General features: G+C 39.0%; 1 protein-coding gene across 1 annotated transcript in view; it reads left to right on the top strand.

The window, feature by feature from the left end:
- KCNQ5 (potassium voltage-gated channel subfamily Q member 5) overlaps positions 1-21,172 on the top strand; it is a 722,711-nt gene that overhangs the window by 441,979 nt on the left and 259,560 nt on the right. The window contains 1 exon segment of the mRNA XM_049777012.1: positions 5,834-5,960. Coding sequence (XP_049632969.1) covers positions 5,834-5,960 — 127 coding nt within the window.

The following is a 21,172-nucleotide window of genomic DNA, read 5'->3' as shown; positions in this document are numbered from 1 at the left end:
AATTAAAAAAGCATGTTATTAGAATAAAGACAGACCCTCGATCAATGGAATAGACTTAAATATTCTAACACTAATACCCAGCTACACTATCAATTAATCTTTGATGAAGGTACAGGAAATACAAAGTGGAGCAAGAAAAGCCTCTTCAACAAGTGATATTAGGAAAACTGGTCAACTACATATAAAAATAGTGAACTCAGACCTTTCTTTAACACTGTGCAAAAAGGTCAAATCAAAATGGATTAAAGACCTTGATATTAGACCTGAAACCATAGGTACATAAAGAAAAATGTAAGCAGAATACTCCTTGACATTGAAGCTAAAGACATCTTAAAGGATGGAACACCACTGACCAATCAAGTGAAAGCAAAAATAAACAAATGTGACTACATTGAACTAAGAAACTTCTGCATCAAAAAGTAAATGGTGATTAGGATACAAAGACTACACAGGAAATGGGAGAAACTATTCACCCAATACCATCTGATAAAGGATTAATATCTACAAGGTACTTATAGCACTTAGCAAGAAAAAAATTTAACCCATCTAAAAATGGGGAGAAGAAATGAACAGACATTTCCCAAAGAAAAATTACACATAGTCACATGAAAAAATACTCCACATCACAATGAGATATCATCTCATGCCACAGAGATTGGCCCACTTTACAAAGAAGACTAACCATTATGGTGTGGATGCATAGAGAAAGAGACTGTCATTCACTGCTGGTAAGAATGTCAACTTGTGCTCTCTCCCTTCCTGGAGCTGGATTTTTAGCAGCACGGGTGGGCAGCTGGCAGACCTCCGTATGTGCCAGCGGCCTTTTGGCCTGGCCTAGGGTGGGGGGCCCGGACCTGGGTCACCCGAACCCCCTCTCCCCCTTTCCTCCGGATCTCCAGGTGGGTTTCTGGGAGGAGCTCATGGGGCACCCTGGGTTTTCCCCACTCCCAGGCCGGGTCTGGGGACCGGCCTAGGTTGGGCTTAAATCCCTGTCCTTCGGGCTTGGGAGGGTCTCTCTCCCTTCCTGGAGCTGGATTTTTAGCAGCACGGGCGGGCAGCTGGCAGACCTCCGTATGTGCCAGCGGCCTTTTGGCCTGGCCTAGGGTGGGGGGCCCGGACCTGGGTCACCCGAACCCCCTCTCCCCCTTTCCTCCGGATCTCCAGGTGGGTTTCTGGGAGGAGCTCATGGGGCACCCTGGGTTTTCCCCACTCCCAGGCCGGGTCTGGGGACCGGCCTAGGTTGGGCTTAAATCCCTGTCCTTCGGGCTTGGGAGGGTCTCTCTCCCTTCCTGGAGCTGGATTTTTAGCAGCACGGGCGGGCAGCTGGCAGACCTCCGTATGTGCCAGCGGCCTTTTGGCCTGGCCTAGGGTGGGGGGCCCGGACCTGGGTCACCCGAACCCCCTCTCCCCCTTTCCTCCGGATCTCCAGGTGGGTTTCTGGGAGGAGCTCATGGGGCACCCTGGGTTTTCCCCACTCCCAGGCCGGGTCTGGGGACCGGCCTAGGTTGGGCTTAAATCCCTGTCCTTCGGGCTTGGGAGGGTCTCTCTCCCTTCCTGGAGCTGGATTTTTAGCAGCACGGGCGGGCAGCTGGCAGACCTCCGTATGTGCCAGCGGCCTTTTGGCCTGGCCTAGGGTGGGGGGCCCGGACCTGGGTCACCCGAACCCCCTCTCCCCCTTTCCTCCGGATCTCCAGGTGGGTTTCTGGGAGGAGCTCATGGGGCACCCTGGGTTTTCCCCACTCCCAGGCCGGCTCTAGAGGGTGGATCAGGGGGTGTAGTTTGTTCTGGGGGGAGGCAAATAATTTCTCAGCTATACTCAGGCTATCACTGGCAATTTCATACCAGTCTACATTTTGAAACCGCGCGGGGGCTAGCGCCCCCGCGCGAACATATGCTCCTCCCAACCATCAGTACCCCAGATTTACCCTTCTTAACTTCAGTAACACACAGCTTCAATCTCTGACCAAAGACATACAGTAGATCTTACAAATCCCAGAACTATTTAGAAGGACACAAATCGAACACATATTGAACACATATATCTTTTGAATATTTTATGGTTATTTTCTTTAACTGCTGTAACTCTCTATATATTCTTCTACCATGATGTTTCTATCCACTTTTCATCTTGTCTTTTCTTTGTAAGCTGTTCAGTAAGGATTGTGGTGGAACTGTCCCTCAGTTTGATGCCTATGATTGAACTATGTCATGGAAATTGCTGGTCTTGTTCCTATTGCCTCCAGATGCACCAATAACGCTTCGTGGCATTGATCCTTGTTTGCATAGACACATTAAAATGGGAAAACACTATACATACAGATTAGTTATTATCTAATAAATCTCATTACAATGTACCTTACACCCTGAATATTGATATAATGACCTGGCATAGGCCTCAGTTGAATGGGCATTCTCCATTCACGCTGGAACCAGGCAAGCTATCTACGAAACATCCAAGGTCTTTTATAGCAACAGTTGGAAGCAGTCCTCTACCAGGAAAGACACTACCGAGGGTGTGACATCGACCTCCTAATAAGACACTTCCGTTTACACTGAGAAGACGTGACAACAACAATGACCTGCGAGAAGACATGACAACAATGATGACCTGCTCTACAGGACATGGTTCTCTCTATTGCCCCTTAAGTGTGAGGTGAAACGAGAGGATGCTCTGCACCATCCTGACTGCAATATGGGATATGCAGACTCCAGGATCTTTAATACAGAAGAATGATACCAACAACAGAGACTATGTGAGGAATGGAGGTGTATTGCCACTACAGACTATGACTTGAATTGGACAAACTAGTTTGCCTGGAGCCTAGAGTCAATCCTGTGCCAGGAAACTTCAGGGGTAGGGTCTCCATGTATTTAGACCATAATTTGTCTTTCCATGTCCCTTATGTTTTGGTGGGCCTATGCAAACAAATGCCACTTTAATATCGTTTTTTACTATGTTCTCTTGACTCCAATCCTTAAGAAAAACAACCCATTAAAACTTTTGAGGTTAACTTAAACTAGTAAGCATGTGCATGGAACTAGAGAAATGTACTTTGCCCTCAATGTTTAAAGAGTTACATAAGTCTAATATCTTTAGATTATATGGTGTGCTGCTAAGAAACAATATGTACTACAACTGGGGATTTGAGGGACAAAGTAATTGTATTGTACATGGGTTCAGTTTTGTTTTTCTTAATGTTCTTTGGCTGAAAGTTCAAGGCTGGGATATCATCGATGGAACTACTGAGAATCCTGTTTATGGGTGATTGGGCTTCCACTGTAACTTTACCCTGTCCTCTTTCTTTGCATCTTTGTTGTCATAATTAAAATAATAAAAAAAATAATTAATAAAAAAAATTTAAAAAAAAAAAAAAAAAGAATGTCAACTTGTCTAGTCCTTTTGGAAAACAATATAGATATTCCTCCAAAAACTAGAAATTGAACTTCCATATAATCCAGTAATACTACCCCTAGGGGTATTCCCTAGGAACCCAAAAACACAATGCAGAAAAGCCCTCTATATCCCTATGTTCATTTCAGTACTACTTACAAGAGACAGAATGTGGAAACAACCCAGGAGCCCATGAACAGATGAGTGACTAAAGAAACTGTGGTACAACACAATGGAATACAATGCAAGTATTAAAAAATGAAGTCATGAAATTTGGTTATTTACCTAGATGGATATAAAAAGAATCTTGTTGAGTGAAGTGAGTCAGAGACATAGGGATAGACCTTGAATAATCTTACACATTTGTGGAATATAAGAAAAAATAAAAGCTAGTATGGTAATAATATCCATAGATAATAGAGATTTGGGCCAGGAGGGCCAGTCCATGGTAGAAAGCTTGCCACAAGTGGCAGGGGAATCCAGTTTGTATTGAGAAGGGTACACTATAAGAATGATAATTGGAACTGATCACTCTGGACAAGAACTGGGTGCTAAAAGAGGATAATGTGATATTCCTGGCATATTCCCTTCATTAGCAATAGTGCAAACCAAATTGTCAAAAATGGGAGGAAAATAGAGAAGAGAGAGAGAGAGAGAGAGAGAGAGAGAGAGAGAGAGAGAGAGAGAAGAGATATAGAGGTAAAATGCCTGCCCCAGAAGCAGAAGAAGGGATAGTGGAAGGGAAACTGGGGACATTGGTGACAGGAAATATGCTCTGGTGAAGGATGGAGTAGAATTGAAACTCAATCATAAACAATTATGTAACCACTAAGCTTAAATAAAGTAATAATAAATAAAAATAAAAATAAATAAAAAAGAATTTGATGAAAGAGAAAAATTCATCATTGCAGACACTTTGAATATTAAAATTAAATTAATTGTACTTGTTTAATACTATCTCAAATTTATTGTCCTTAAAGATTACAAGTAAAATGCAGATTATCTTCATTGTAATATATTAATTAAATATTAATGATGAGAATACAATGGCAACTGTAGAGCACTGACTGATACTGAAACTCAGGAAAATAAACTTTAGAAAATAAACTTTAACTAGAAAATATTGACAAATTTTTGAAAGTAAATTTCTTAGCAAAATTAGTAACAGCTGGAGAATGGAAAATAGCCAACAAAAATCTAGAAGTATTTGGGGGGGAATACTTGATCTCTTTTTAAATTAATATCTTTATTTAAACACCTTGATTACAAACATGATTGTGGTTGGGTTTTAGTCATGTAAAGAACACCCCCCTTTACCAGTGCAACATTTCCATCACCATGTCCAAATCTCCCTCCTCCCTACCCCACCCCCACCTGTACTCTATATAGGCTTTCTACTTCCCTCATTCATTCACATTGTTCTCAGTGTAGTTATTTCTCTAACTGCACTCATCACTCTTTTTGGTGAGCTTCATGGAGTGAGCTGGAACTTCCACTCTTTTCTTTTTTGTGTCTGAAAATTATTGCAAGAATGTCTTTCTATTTGGGTCATCAACATGAATAGCTAAAGAAACTGTGGTACATATACACAATGGAATATTATGCTGCCATTAGAAAAAATGAAGTCATGAAATTTTCCTATACATAGATGTACATGGAATCTATTTTGTTGAGAGAAATAAGTTGGAGGAAGAGAGATAGACACAGAATAGTCTCACCACCTATAAGTTTTAAGGAAAATTAGACATTACTGTAGTAAGGCCCAGAGACAATAATTTCATTTGCTTAAAGGAGGTTCTATTTTCTGGAAAACTGTAAATTTTGTTCAGGGTTCACTTTTTTTCATATGTTGCTCAGTCAATATATAGTAAGAATCAGCTACCCTCTATATTCCAGACAAGACCGATAGATTATTCAGCCTGAAGAGTATTAAAACTTTTTCCCAAATTTGCCAAGTATTCAAGACTTAAAAAGTAATGGTATCCTCCACACCCAAAGTCAACGACAACAGAACCAAGATCTACAAGTTATATATATATATATATACAAAGGGGACCTATTACACTAGCAGTCCAGGGGGCAAAAGGGGGAGGTATCAGATGCAGAACAGGGGAGAAGAGAGATCAACACTGGTGCGGAAATTGCCCTACTTCATTGTCACTATGTACCTTAAATATAACTGTAAAAGACTTGTGATGCACATTTGTCTCAATAAAAATTATTAAAAGAATAAAAAGAAAAGGTATCCCACAAAAAAATTGCAGATATAGGAGTTTCAGATGTTCTTCAGGTTTGGTTGGAATTAATTTGGAAAGAACAGATGTTTGTAATTTTAGAAATTGTAACTTTATGTTTTATGTGCAATGTTTACATGTCCAGAACTATCCATAGAGCTTATTGCGTCCTCAAATGTTTTTCTAACATGTCTGATTTGATATTTAGGAGTTCGTGATGATTGTCGTCTTTGGCTTGGAGTTCATCGTGCGGATCTGGTCTGCAGGTTGCTGTTGTCGGTATAGAGGATGGCAAGGAAGACTGCGCTTTGCCAGGAAACCCTTCTGTGTTATAGGTGAATATCAAATTCTTGCTTTCTGGATCACTGACATGGTTCCTTTTTCTATCTCTTGTAATGTACATTTGATTGGTATTCAAAGCTATAACTCATAGAGTCATATCCTCTTCTGTTTTAAAAGTGATGATTCATTTAATCTTCATAGCAAACTATGCAATGAGTATTTTCATTATTCTCATTTACATATAAAAATGAGGCCAAAATGAGTTAAACTAGGTTGCTAAAAAAAAAACATACTTTTAATAAATGATAGCGCTAGAAAATTCAGTTGGTCTAGTTTTCTAACAGTGATATTTTATTGTACTATATGGTTTCTGCTATTGTCCTGAATCTGGGAAGTATAGATTTTAGGAAGGATAATGACCCCTCTTTGTTCTATAAAATGAGAAGTCCTCTTTTGTGCTTGTGATCTGCTGGGATAGATTGTGCAATATGGTGGTGGTAATTCAATTCGATTGGCATGACTCAAGAATTACTTTCTGTGCTTTAATGCTTGAGCTGTTAACTTTAGTCCTGATAAAGTATCTTACACTCTAAAATCTGAGCCCTACACACTAACGTCTCAGAGCAAATATTGATTCTCTGCACTTCTCTAGCTGCTGAGGTTTCAAATGGATTCCATTTGCCTGCATACCAACTTAAAATCACACTTTTACTGAAGTAACTTTGGTATATAATTGCTGTAAAGTTTCAAGTTAAACTATACATCTTGCTGAAGATACCTTATAGCATTCCAGACAAGAATTCTTGCATTTCCTAGTAATATATTTTAAAGCATCATAAGAAATTTGAGTTTTCCTGGGAGCCGGGAGTCTAGCAGGAGGGGGTTTGGCAGGCCACCACCATGCCGGATGCCTTCTTAACCAGGCTTAGTGGAGGTGCGGGACTTGGGTAACCCCAGAACCCCTCTACCACCTTGCTCCAGATCTCCAGGGCTTCCCCGGGCCACATGCCTAGGCAAGCCGGTGAGTTGGGCCCCTTGGTGGAGCTTGAAGGTACCCTAGGCTTTCCCCATTATCCATTCAGCTCCTTAGGGAGGGTCTGGGTGGGAGCCCTGTACTTCTGACCTCCCAGCTTCTTGAAGGATCTCTCCTTCCTGGGAGCCGGGAGTCTAGCAGGAGGGGGTTTGGCAGGCCACCGCCATGCTGGAGGCCTTCTTAACCAGGCCTAGTGGAGGTGCGGGACTTGGGTAACCCCAGCACCCCTCTACCACCTTGCTCCAGATCTCCAGGGCTTCCCCAGGTCACATGCCTGGGCAAGCCGGTGAGTTGGGCCCCTTGGTGGAGCTTGAAGGTACCCTAGGCTTTCCCCATTATCCAATCAGCTCCTTAGGGAGGGTCTGGGTGGGGCCCTGAACTTCTGGCCTCCCAGCTTCTTGAAGTCACTGGTAATCTCTGTCCAATCTATATTTTCAAAATCGCACGGGGGCGATAGCACAAGAAACTTTAATAGTACTCACTATCATTGAATTATGTTTTTATGTATGCAGAATGTGCATTTTGTTCTCTGCTCTTTTGCATACCCCTTCATAAGTTCATATTTCTCTTTAACTTCCTTAACTCCTATTATCATTACTCCTCATTTACCCTTTCTAACTTAAATACTGTAGAGTCCTAAGTCACAGACCAAAGTGGTGCTCTGGAGTTAACACCCACCCAACTATTTTAAAAGGCATAGAAAGGACACTTACGTCTCTTCAACATTTTATGGGTGTTTGCTTTGATGGCTATAACTTTTGCTGAATATTTTCTTATACAGTGACGATACCCACCCATGTTTTTTATCTTCTCTTTGTGAACTGCTCAATATGAAATTTGGTGTGAAAGAATCCCTCAGTTTAATGCTTATGTTTGAACCAAGTCATGGGTCTTGTTGGAAATGTTCTTACGTCCCCATATATCTGATAGCACCACGTGGCTTTATTTCTTGTTTGCTTAGACACACTAAAATGGGAAAATACTATACATACCAATAAGTTCTTATCTAATAGAGATGGGAACACACAAATCTTGTAGTGCAATGAGACCTTACACCCTGAACATTGACATAAAGACCTGGTACAGGCCTCAGAAGAATGAATTCTCCATTCACCCCTGATCTAGAGAAGACATCTACAAAACATCCAAGGTTGTATATAACATCACCTGGAGGCATTCCTCTACCAGGGAAGACCCTACAGCTGCTCTAACATCGATCTACTCATAAAAGACTTCCCTTAACACTAAGAAGACTTAACAAAAACAATGACCTGCTTACTGGACAGGGCTTGCTGTATTGCCCCTTAATTGTGAGGTTTGTCTATAACATCACCTGGAAGCAATCCTCTACCACGGAAGACCCTACCACTGCTCAGACATCGTCCTGCTGAAAAGAGACTTCCCTTAACAATGAGAAGACTTAACAACGACATGCTTACAGGACAGGGCTTCCTGCATTGCCCTTTCATGGTGAGGTGAAACGAGAAGACACTCCACATCATGACTTCAATTTAGGATATGCAGATTCCAGAATCTTTAATACAGAAACAGGATACCAACAACAGAAACTATATGAAAAGTGTGTTGGCACTACGGGACAATGTCTTGGATCGGATGATAACTTGCCTGAAGCCTAGAGTTGGTCTTATGCCAGGAAACTTCAGGGGTAGGATCTCTTTGTATTTAGGCCAAGGTTATTCCTTTCCATGCCTCTCATATTTTGGTGGGCCTATGCAAACAACAATTGCCACTCTAACACCATTTTTACTGTGCTCCTTTTACTCTAATCCTTAAAATGCACCCACTTTAAATTTGAGGTTAACTTAAGCTAATATGCATGTACATGGAAATGTAAAAAGTACTATGCCTCTAATGTTTAAGGAGTTACGTAAGTTTTATGGCTTTAGATTGCCTTGTGTGCTGTTAAGAAATATTATAATGTGCTACAATCTGGGGACTTGAGGGACAAAGTAATTGTACATGGATTCTGTTTTATTTGTCTTAACGTTCTTTGGCTGAAAGTTCAAAGTTAAGATATCAGCAAAAGTACTTCTTCTGAGAATTATGTTATGGGTGATTGCCCTTTCACTGTAACTTTACCTTGTTCTCTTTCTTTGCATCTTTTGTTCTCATAACTCAAAATAAAAAATTTAAAAATAAATGCAAAACAAACATGGCAGAAGAAACACACACAAAAAAAGAAATTTGAGACTTTATTAAATTATATAACAATTTTAAAAGTTCATTTTTAAAAGGAGAGTTAAGCACAGAGGTTCAATTAGCACCAACCATAGCCCAGTAAATTTTTAGATACTGATTTTAGTAACACCATAGAGAGATCTAATAATCATTTTGAATTGGCCTATAGTTGTAACAAGTTGAAACAAGTAATATGAAGTAAATTGGTTTGTGCCTGCCTGGAAGTGGACTATGCTGGTGGGTAGAAAATTGGGGGACATTGGTGAAGGGAAGATCACACTGGTGGTGAAATTGGTGTTTGAATATTGAATGAATTATTTACAACTTGGTAAATTGTGGTGTTACAATAAAAATTAGAATAAATAAGAGAGTAAATTTGTATACATGGCTTGTTATCCCTACATATTTAAGCATAACTTTTCTATAAATAAAAAATGATCTCTTCAAAATATATAGCCTTCAGTAAACTGAACATTGTTTATGTAATCTTAATGCTATGAAGTTAACATTATTAATACGTTACATGATTCTGCTAAATCATCTTCTACTTTTGTAAGTGAATTCTATACTGGACTGGAGAAATGAATGTGGTATAGCATATTATTTTAAATAATTGCCGCATTTTTTCTCTTACCCGGGACAGAATCTTGTCTAGGAAACAATTACTGAGTCTTTGTATCATCTGATGCTGTTGAAGAACATATCATTCTTTATTAGTTTATTAATTAAATGATTGGTTTTGGGGCCACACCCAGCAGCTCTTAGGGGTTACTCCTGGCTCTTCCCTCAAAAATTGCCCCTGGCAGGCTCAAGGGACCATATGGGATGCAGGGAATATAACCAGGGTTCGTCCTGGGTCGGTAGCATGCAAGGCAAATGCCCTACCTCTGTGCTCTCTCTGGCTCTAACAATATTCTTTTGGAAAATAAAAACCCTAAATTTAGAGTAGGTACAGTTGTTACATTTATCAAATATATTTGGATATATTTTTATTTTTGTTTTCCATCTCAGTTCTAAAGAATCCATTCAAAATCAAATGTTGTCCTTCTTGATGATGTTTATATCAACTGTCCATTTTGAGAAAGTGTTTTGTTTTAATTTACTAGACAATTTAGACATATTCGTTGCCTCCAACACATTTTCCATTGTATTAGTTTTGTTTGAGGGGACAGAAATTGTTGATAAATTCTCATTTCTTTCTTATGCATCAGGGTGGATTTAAGGAAAAATTGGAGAGACTATTTCCCATTACTTCCATTACTGCGAACATTACTTCCAAGGATCCTGTATTATATTCTTTTTTTAATTATCTTTATTTAAACACCATGATTACAAATATAATTGTAGTTGTATGATACAGTCATGTAAAGAACACCCCCCTTCACCAGTGCATGATTCCCATCATCAATTTCCCAGATCTACCTACTCCCCACCCCACCCACACCTGTACTCGAGACAGGCTTTCTTTTTCCCTCATTCATTCACATTGGTATGATAGTTTTCAGTATAGTTATTTCTCTAACTGCACTTATCACTCTATGTGATAAGCTTCATGTCGTTAGCTGCACCTACATGGGAAGATGGGGGGAAGTAAGGGTTAGGACTGAGGCAATAAAATATTAGAAATGAGCTTTGTAGGGCAGTATCAAGGTTACAATAGAAGATGGATATTGTGGATATATAGAATATATGCATACAATACTATCAATATGAAAACAAGGAGAAAAATTTTCCACTGACTGTCCCTACATAAACCAGTGCTAGACTGCCCACCCTCCTCCCCAAGCACATTCCCATTAGTGTAGGGAGAGATAGGGAGAAAACCTGTTGACCCCTATAGAGTTCACCTAGACAGGCGCCCAGGGAAGGACTGAAGTCTAAGGGAGAAAAACCCTATACCTGACAAGAGCTGGTCTCCAGAATCAAGGAGGAAACCGGAAGCCAGATGTCTGCCCACCCTCCTCCCCATGCACCTTCTCCCTTGAGTACGGAGGGAGGGGGGAAGCCTGAGGACCACTAAAGAGTCCACCTGAACCCACTTCTGGCCATCTGAGCTGGCACCCAGGGAAGGCCTGGAGTCAGGGGAAAAAGACAAGGATGGCTGGGGGCCTGCCAAACCTCCCAGCACTCCTCAGGCTAGGGAGAAAGGCTCTGGTATGGGGCCTCCCCAAACCCCATTAAGAGCTGGTCTCCAGAATCAAAGAGGAAACCAGAAGCCAGATGTCTGCCTGCCCTCTTCCCACTGCACCTCCCCCCTGGAGTACGGAGGGAGGGGAGAACCTGAGGACCACTAAGAGTCCACCTGAACCTACTTCTGGCCATCTGAGCTGGCACCCAAAGAGGGCCTGGAGTCAGGGGAAAAAGACAAGGACGGCTGGGGCCCTGCCAAGCCTCCCAGCACTCCCCAGGCTAGGGAGAAAGGCTCTAGTATGGGGCCTCCCCAAACCCCACACCTGGCAAGAGCTGGTCTCCAGAATCAAAGAGAAAACTGGGAGCCAGATGTCTGCCTGCCCTCCTCCCCAATCTCCTCCCCCCTGGAGTATGGAGGGAGGGGGGAAGCCTGAGGACCACTAAGAGTCCACCTGAACCCACTTCTGACCATCTGAGCTGGCACCCAGGGAAGGCCTGGAGTCAGGGGAAAAAGACAAGGACCGCTGGGGGCCTGCCAACACTCCCAGCACTCCTCAGGCTAGGGATAAGGGCCCCGCTATGGGGCCTTCCAAACCCTATACCTGGCAAGAGCTAGCTATTTCCTAATTTTTAGATTATTAGAGGAGCCATCTTGATTTCTGTAAATATGGGGGTGTACTGCAAAATTACTCCATTGGTAAGGCTGTAGATTGCTTCTTACAATGTGCAGAAATGGAATTCAGGGGTTACAAGATAAGCGGGCCACTCTCCTACGCTCCTCGGCCAGGCTTTTCAGGTGTGTGTCCTGGAGAGATTACAGTCCTTGGTGTCTGTAAGCTGGCTCAGCAGAAAAGAGGCAGAGAGCATGGCTGCTCTTCTTTATAAGTCTCTGGGCTTCCAATCACATGGCAGGAATTGGCCCCACCTTTGTTGGACGGGGACACCTTAACGGGTGTGGGTCCTGGAGAGATTACAGTCCTTGGTGTCTGTAGGCTGGCTCAGCAGAAAAGAGCAGGTCCTGTATTATATTCTTATTTTTGAGGTAGAGACTTTCATGGAGATAAGAGAAGAGGTGGGTCCTCATTCATCCTACTACCAATGTTATTTCACAGTATATACTTTTTTAAAAGTCACTGTTTATTCAACCAAATTTATAGAAATTTGGTAGTATGAAGGATTGGGGTTATAATAATGAATCTAATAATATTCTGACTAAAATTTACTGTATTTTTATGCTTTTTAAAAATCTTTATTTTATAATATTTATTTAAGCACCATGATTACAAACATGTTTGTAGTTGGGTTTTAGTTATAAAAAGGAACACTACCCTTCACCAGTGCAACATTCACACCACCAATGCCCCCCATCTACTTCTTCCTCCACCCCTTGCCTGTGCTTGAGTCAGGCATTCTATTTCTCTCACTCACTACCATTATCATGATAGTTGTCAATGTATTTATTTCTCTAACTGAATTCACCAAATACCCCTTTGACTTTTGCTATTGCAGTCTGTCTGGCTGTCTCTCTTTTTTCAAAATAGTTTTATTACTTTCTAGAAATTATTACAGCATTTGGAAGTCATTATGCTAAAGTATAGAAAGACTAAGTTAAGTCCAAATTTTGCAGCCATCTCCAGTTCATATTAGCAAATGCATTTTACTTTTATCTCGAGATATTTTTCTTTTTAAGGTTTTCTGCTCAATGGGACTGGAGTTAAGGCATTTGCCTTTCAGTGCATCCAACCTGGGTTTAATCCTCAGCATCTCATATTAGCCCGGGGTGATTTCTGGATTTCTGAGTGCAAAACCAGGAGTAACCTTTAAGCATCACTGAGTGTATCCCTAAAACTAAATAATAATAGTAATAATAATAATAATAATAGTAATAATAATAATGTTTTCTGCTGAAGCAACAGCATGTAAGACTATAACTTGATATGAGATAGCACAATTGCTTTCTGTCTTATTGATGACCTAAATAAAGCATTTTAACATGGCAGGTAGTCAGCCAAAGTTCACTCACTTTTACAAGGTAAAGTTGGTTCATGGATGACTGCAGTAATATTCTGTTCCATATTTTAAAACCAATTAAAATGAGTTTGTTCCCATTTCAGAGGTAATGCAAATGTATTTATGAACTGCAAGCTAGAGTCCTGTTAATTTTACCTGTTGACTTTCAATAGCTTTCAACTATAGATACATGAGCACATTTCAGTCTGCTCTCTTTTTCTTCCTGCTTCAAATACTTGCAGATTCTTTTTTTTTTTTAATAATTTTTATTTTGACCAACGTGGATTACAAATCTTTCACAGTAACATTTTAGGTACATAGTGAAATTGAATTTTCACCACCAATGTTGTCTTCCTTTCATCCCTGTTTCCAGCATGCATCCCATATCCCCCTCCTTGGGCTTCTAGTATAAGTCATCCCCTCTGTGTCTAGCTTGTTGTAGATTGTGTATCGATTCTGGTATGGTTGGCTTTGGATTTGGTGTTTAAGTCTGATCATTTTTATTTCTATTCGATGTTCTTACAACTGTCTGATCTTGATACCCTCCATTTTTTCTCCCTCAATTTGTGAGACAGAACAAGAGGTTCAAGTTATATAGTTCTGTTTGAAGGAAAATAAAAGCGTGGGGTGGGGCAAAAATCAAATAAGCAAAAAAACAGTAGGAGTCCTTCTAGAGGCTATAAATATCAATTTAAGAGAAGAAAGGGGGAAAGGAAGAAAAATATAACAAGAATACAAAAAAAATTAAACAAAATAAAACAGAAAAGCAACAGGAAGAAATCACATTTTTAAATGTATATTCATCCAATGAGAGACTGGCAAAATATTTAATACAATTGTTGACAAAACTCAAAGAAGGCATCAATGTCAACACAATAATAGTGGAAGACTACAACACTGCCCTATCACCCTTTGATAGATCAACCAGGCTGAAACTCAACAAGAATAGACTAGCTCTGAAAAGAGAAATGGAAGAAAGTGTACTAGTAGATATATATAGGGCACTCCAACCCCAGAAAACTGGATACACATTCTTCTCCAATGCACATGGGTCATTCTCGAGGATTGTCCCATAAAAGATACATCCATAAAATCAAGAGGATAGAAATAGTGCAGAATACCTTCTCAAATCACAATGCACTGAAATTAGAAGTGAACTACAAAGGGACACAGAAGAAAAAATTTAACAGCTGGAAATTAAAAGGCTCACTACTGAATAACCAATGGATCAGAGTTGAAATAAAAAAGAAAATCAAAAGATTCCAGGAAACAAATGTTAATGAAGACACAAATTATCGAAATTTATTGGACACAGCAAAAGCTATACTAAGAGGAAAAAATGTTTAAATCTTTATTTAAACACCTTGATTACAAATATGATTGTAGTTGGGTTTTAGTCATGGAAAGAACACCCCCCTTCACCAGTGCAACATTCCCATCACTAAGCCCCAAATCTCCCTCCTCCCCACCTCAATCCCACCTGTATTCTTGACAGGCTTTGTACTTCCCTCATTCATTCACATTGTTATGATAATTCTCAGTATAGTTATTTCTCTAACTGCATTCACCACTCTTTGTGGTGAACTTCATGTCATGAAGTTCCAGCCCTCACTAAGAGAAAAATTTATAGCTTTGCAAGCACACATCATGATGAAAGAAGGAGCCTACATATGTGCTTCTATTTACCTGGTCTTTATTTAAATACAATTAACACTTATTCAATTACAAATAATTGTTCCAGTGATCTCAGTATTGAAAATGTTTGAAATAACATTGAAAAATAATCTCACTCTTTCTAGCTTTCATTAGCGATCTACCTGAAAATTGCAAATAGTAACAACACTTGTACTTAAATTATAATAATGCTTCAGAATGCCAATAAATTCCTGCTAAAAATTGTTTTCTGGATTCTCTAGTGATTCTAAAAATAAATATATCAGGACTATGTTTTTTATTTCTATAATGCAAATGAAGGAAGCAGAAAATATCATCTAATTTTCTTTTATATTTGATCTAAATGTGTTGATTACTTATTGCTACTTTAACAGTTTTTCTTCAGTGTAATAGTTTCAAAAAGATGACACAAAAGCAAAGAGCAGTGCAAATGTTTTGCCCATAACTTGACATCAGACCTTGACACGACAAAAAACTAACCACATCTTTTTTTTTTTTTTTTTTTTTTTTTTGGTTTTTGGGTCACACCCAGAAATTGCTCCAAAATTGCTCCTGGCAGGCGCGGGGGACCATATGGGATGCCGGGATTTGAACCACCATCCTTCTGCAGGCAATGCAAATGCCTTACATTCATGCTATCTCTCTGGTCCATAACCACATCATTTTAATTTTTTAATAATATCTTTATTTAAGCACCATGATTACAAACATGATTGTAGTTGGGTTCCAGTCATAAACAGAACACCCCCCTTCACTACTGCAACATTCCCACCACCAATGTACCCCATCTCCCTCTCCCCACCCCCTGCCTGTTTTGAGATGGGCATTCTACTTCTCTCACTCATTAACATTGTCATGATACCACATCATTTTTATAAGTAAAAAAAATCTTATTTGGCTAAAGCAGAAATAAAAACTTTATTTAAATCAACTACACAGCCAAGGCGACTATACTGCATCTGTAAGTTAGTCAATCTCATTAAAAGACATTTTAAGCAAATAAAGTATTCTAGATATAAACTAGAGACAGCTGAAACTGCCACTGGACTTTAAACTGAAATGTTGAGGTTTTCTTTCTTTCCACATATACATATGGGGCAGCAATATTCATATATCAAACCAATTTGCTTTCAACCTCAAGAAAGTAGAGACAGAATGAACACTAATCAGGAGAACAATAGACCAAGAAGTACTAACTCTAATAAACATATACTCAGAAATGTATATACTCAGCAAATTTCAGAAGGCTTTTGCTCACAAACCTAGAGTAACACATGGATCCAAACATAATAGCAGTGGGAGATTACAACACACCACTTTCAACACCAGATAGATCCACTGGACAGAGTATCAGTAAGGACATAGAACCCTAAATGACTGGAGGCCTTCCCTGGGTGCTGGGCCAGGTGGCCAGAAGTGGGTGCCAAGTGGACTCTAAAGGGGTCCTCAGGCTCCCCCCCCTCCCTACTCTAGGTGGGAGGGGTATGGGGAGGAAGGTAGGCAGATACCTGGCTTCTGGTTCCCTTTTTGGTTCTGGAGGCTAGCTCTTGTCCAGCATGGGGTTTGGAGAGGCCTTCTCCCTAGCTTGGGGGGTGCTGGGAGGCTTGACAGGCCCCCAGCCATCCCCCCACTTCTCCCTGGACTCCAAGCCTTCCCTGGGTGCTGGCTAGGTGGCCAGAAGTGGGTGCCAGGTGGACTCTACAGGGGTCCTCAGGCTTTCCCCCCATCCCTACACTAGGGGGGAGGGGCACGCGGATGAGGGAGGGCAGATGTTGCACTGGGTTGTGTTGAGTAGTCACAAAAAAAAAGAACCCTAAATGATAAACTAAAAGAACTTTATACAAGAACTTTCATCTTGAATATCTTTGTACACATTCTTTTCTAGTGCATACAGAACATTCTCTAGAATAGGTTACATTTTAGAACATAAGTCTAATTTACAAATTTTCACAAACATAAGAATCATACCAAGCTTCCAATCAGACCCCAATGTCACAGAATACAAGATGTGGAAAAACTCTAATTCCTGGAGACTGAACAGCATGCTACTAAATAACAAATAGATCAAAATGAAAGTAAAGTAAGAAATAAAAAGATTTCTTGAGACAAATTGTTAAGGTCCAGAGTAGAGAGGAATGGGACCACACAATTGAAATAAAACAAAGCAAAGTCTGATTCTGTCAACCAACCAACCTCCTTGGGGTCACAAACAAGATTATATAGGGCTATAAGCAAAAAGTCTTGACCTTTAAGTTGATTGCCTGTTGCCTAAGGTGTTTCTTATGTGTTTCATCATGTCATTTTTATGGCTAGATGTCTAGAGAAGTATATTGCAGTTTATAGGACCTTGAGATCTACATCATTATAGTTGGGATAGAAAGTTAGCCTTTAAATGGAAACTTATGTTAGCCTTAAATGGAAATTTAACTTTGAGTTGTTAAACTGTAGTCCCTTCTGCGCAGGCTTCTTCATGATAATAAACAGGTTTAAAATTTTTTATGGGAGACAGCCAAAGCAGTAGTTAAAAAAAAACTTCCCAGAGAGATAGTACAGTGGCATTTGCCTTGCAAGCAGCTGATCCAGGACCAAAGGTTGTTGGTTCGAATCCCGGCGTCCCATATGGTCCCCCGTGCCTGCCAGGAGCTATTTCTGAGCAGACAGCCAGGAGTAACTCCTGAGCACCACCGGGTGTGGCCCAAAAACAAAAAACAAAAAACAAAAAAACAAACAAAAAACAACTACCAGTGCTAGAGTTATACAGAAAGGGACAAAAAGATAAAAATCAGGGGCCGGAGAGATAGCATGGAGGTAAGGCGTTTACCTTTCATGCAGAAGGTCATTGGTTCGAATCCCGGTGTCCCATATGGTCCCCCGTGCCTGCCAGGAGCGATTTCTGAGCACGGAGCCAGGAAAAACCCCTGAGCACTGCCGGGTGTGACCCAAAAACCAAAAAAAAAAAAAAAAAGATAAAAATCAAAAATATAAAAGCATCTGTGAATACCTGGAGAATCAACAACAATCGGACCAAACTACAAAGAAGAAAAGAGAAACAAAAGAGTAGAAATCAATAATACTTAAACTAAGAAAACAATACAAAAAATCAATAAAGTCAGGAGTTGGATTTTCAAAAGTATAAACAAATAGACAAACCGTTCACAAGACTCACAAGAAAAAAAGGAGTGCTCAAATAAATTGGATATTAGTATTAATCATTTTTAATGGTTATAAATATTTAAAAAAAAACTACTAAGGGACCAGTTTAAGTCATTGTTAGCCTGGTGAAGTTACAAAGTAACTTGACTTGCTTCTATAAATGAAGAAACCTAGAGGAACATGAATAACTAAAAATCATTTTCCATTTCTATAAACTTCAGTGGAACACTATATTTTATGTTAGTCCTCTCCAGCATTGGATGTATTTATATATATTCCAAACATGAATGCAAATGAAAAGAATGTTAAGATAAATAAAACATGAACATTGCCTAAAAATGTATAATGTCCTGTGCCCTTAGAGAAAAATAGAACATAATGGAGAGAGTCTAGTTATAGTGAAATGATGGAGGTAAAAGCAGTCATGAAAAGATATAATAGAACATCATGACTCTTTGTATGAGTTATAGAAGTGAGGTTTACTGTGGGTTTTGAGCATAAACATTTATCAGGAAGTTAAATATTGTGCACCATGGTTTGTTATTTGTGGGAGGCTATGTTTCAGCAAAACAACAAGGTCCTGATAAATGTTTAAGCTCAAAACAACAAGGTCCTTAGTCTTCTAGTCCCAATATTTCAGTTAAGAAAATATTATGCACACATATTTTTGGTATACAATGTAATCTCAACTATATACAAATACAAAGAAAAAATAAGATATTGATAGTTTCCATAGGTAGGGTGGCCAAGGAGAATATCTCTGTGGGCACTCAAGTTTATCATTATATTAATAGGAGATAGCTATCTATGAGAATATTTAGGTACAGATCTTTCCAAAATAGTAGGAGATTATAGGAACACAGTGAGATCTTATACCCTAAAAGCCCATAGGCCACTAGGGACTGTATGTTACTGACAAGAGGCCTTCTAGAGATAGGCCATTAGAAGAAGATATAATAGTTCACTAGGATACCTAATTCTGAAAATTTGGGTAAAAATATTTTGATTTGGCATCAAAAATGAATGTATACTAAAGCTATGGGAATTTCAATCTTCTATACCTATATGAATTTTATATCAACAATATGTGGATTATTTCTCTTTAAAAATATATTTGTGCTTAAATTTATAAATAAATAATTTTATAAATATAACATACTTTTGTTTATGTAAAATAAATAAAGGCTTTTTGTTTCTATATGCTTTTAGAAATTTGTAGTAATCATATTGCAAGTAAGGTGCTTACATCTGATTCCAGGCATTCCATATAGTCAGTCCCTCGAGTCCTGCCAATTGTCATCTCAATGCAGAACCCTGAGCATCTTGGGTGTGGCACCAAAATAAATACAAAACACATGGAATTTCACAAGTAAATTTTTCTACTAGCAACTAGAATTAGGAGATTGAAATGAAAGCTCTTTTTATATTCCATTGATAACTATCACCAATAAACAATTTTCTAGAACCTGTGTACCAAAGTACTCTATTGCATACTCATTAAAACTGTTACAATGCATATTTGTCTCCTTTTTGAGTGGAGAAATTATATGAAGACTTATGATCAATAAGAAGCATTAAACTATCATTATGGGGTAAATTTTTAAAGTGAAGTTTGAAATTTGCCAGTATATGTTCCACTAAATTCAGTGAAAGTCCTGCTGCTAAACCACAGCACATAGCTTTGAAAATGTTCCCAAAAAGCTCTTGCAGTGCTTTTTTTTTTCTTTTCAAAAAATAAATACCACAGAGCAAGTTGCTGCACAGCTGATTGCAGTATTTAAGAAGGTGGATAATGTACTGTGCAGTAGGAGGCTTTTAAAATTAGATTCTAAAGCTTCATGCCTATTAAGACACAACAATGTAAATACATTTTTAATTCTTCAAACACCTTTCTATAAAGGAATTTGGAGCTCAGTTAGAATATAGAATTTATAAAGCGGCATGCATCATCACACTTATCTGAGAGACTGTTTATTCACATTATGGACAGAAAAACCAAGTCTTTATGAAGTAGAGGTCTTTTGTTAGGCCCCCACTCTGTACTTACATTAGGAATAGAAAATCAACTTCCCTATAGCTCATTTCTCTTTTATTTTCTATTTTTTATTTAAACTATTGTGATTTACAAAGTTATTCATAGTTGAGTTTTAGAGTTTCAGTACCGTCCCATCATCAGTGTCAACCTCTACTAGTATTCCCAGAGTCCATCCTATGCCACCATTCCTCACACCAACATATAATCATAACAGGCCCTTTTTTTTTTCATTTTTGTTGTTGAAGTTTGGGTATCATGATTTTATTGTTGTTGACTCTGAGGCTTGGATATTGTTTTGTCTTTTTTAATACCATCAATGGACCTGAGACCCCTTGGTTCCTATCCCCCATTATTTCACATTTGTTTTTTTCCTCCTTTACACAATTTCTTTTCTTTACCTCACTATACTTTGAGGTCAAGAGTGTTCCAGACAACTCCCAATTAAACCATTGCATTTCTTTATGCAGTTACTCTAAATACCATATATAAATAATATTCTATATTTCTTCTTCTGGCTTCCTTCATCACTATAATATCCTTCAGTTCCATTCATTTTGCAGCGAATAGTTTTATTGCATCAATTCTTTCTGCTATGTATATATGTACCTGGTCTTCAGGATCCACTTGTCCATTATTAGACATCTAGGTTATTTCCATCTCTTAGCTACTGTACTGCATGCTGCAATCAATAGTAGTGTGAATACATCCTTTTGAATGAATATTCATTCATTAGAAAGAATATTTTTAAGTCCGGGGGTTAGATACCCAAAAATAAAATTGTTGGGTCATATGGCAGTTCGATTCTGTGCTTACTGAGAATCTGTAAATACAGTTTTTCATAGGGTTTGAACCAGACAACCATTCTCATCAGTAGATGAGAGGTTCTTTTTCACCACATCCCCATCAACACAAATCACTCCTAATGTTTTTGATATGTGCCATCCACACTGGTAGAAGATGATATCTCACAATCTTGATTTGATGACAATCTTGATTTGACTTTCCCTAATGATAAGTGATGATGAATAGCT

The sequence above is a fragment of the Suncus etruscus genome, chromosome 7 (genome assembly GCF_024139225.1).
Source record: "Suncus etruscus isolate mSunEtr1 chromosome 7, mSunEtr1.pri.cur, whole genome shotgun sequence".
NCBI classification, from domain to species: Eukaryota; Metazoa; Chordata; class Mammalia; order Eulipotyphla; family Soricidae; genus Suncus; species Suncus etruscus.
Note: the sequence above shows the minus strand (reverse complement) of the source record. Positions and strands in the feature narration are given on the sequence as shown.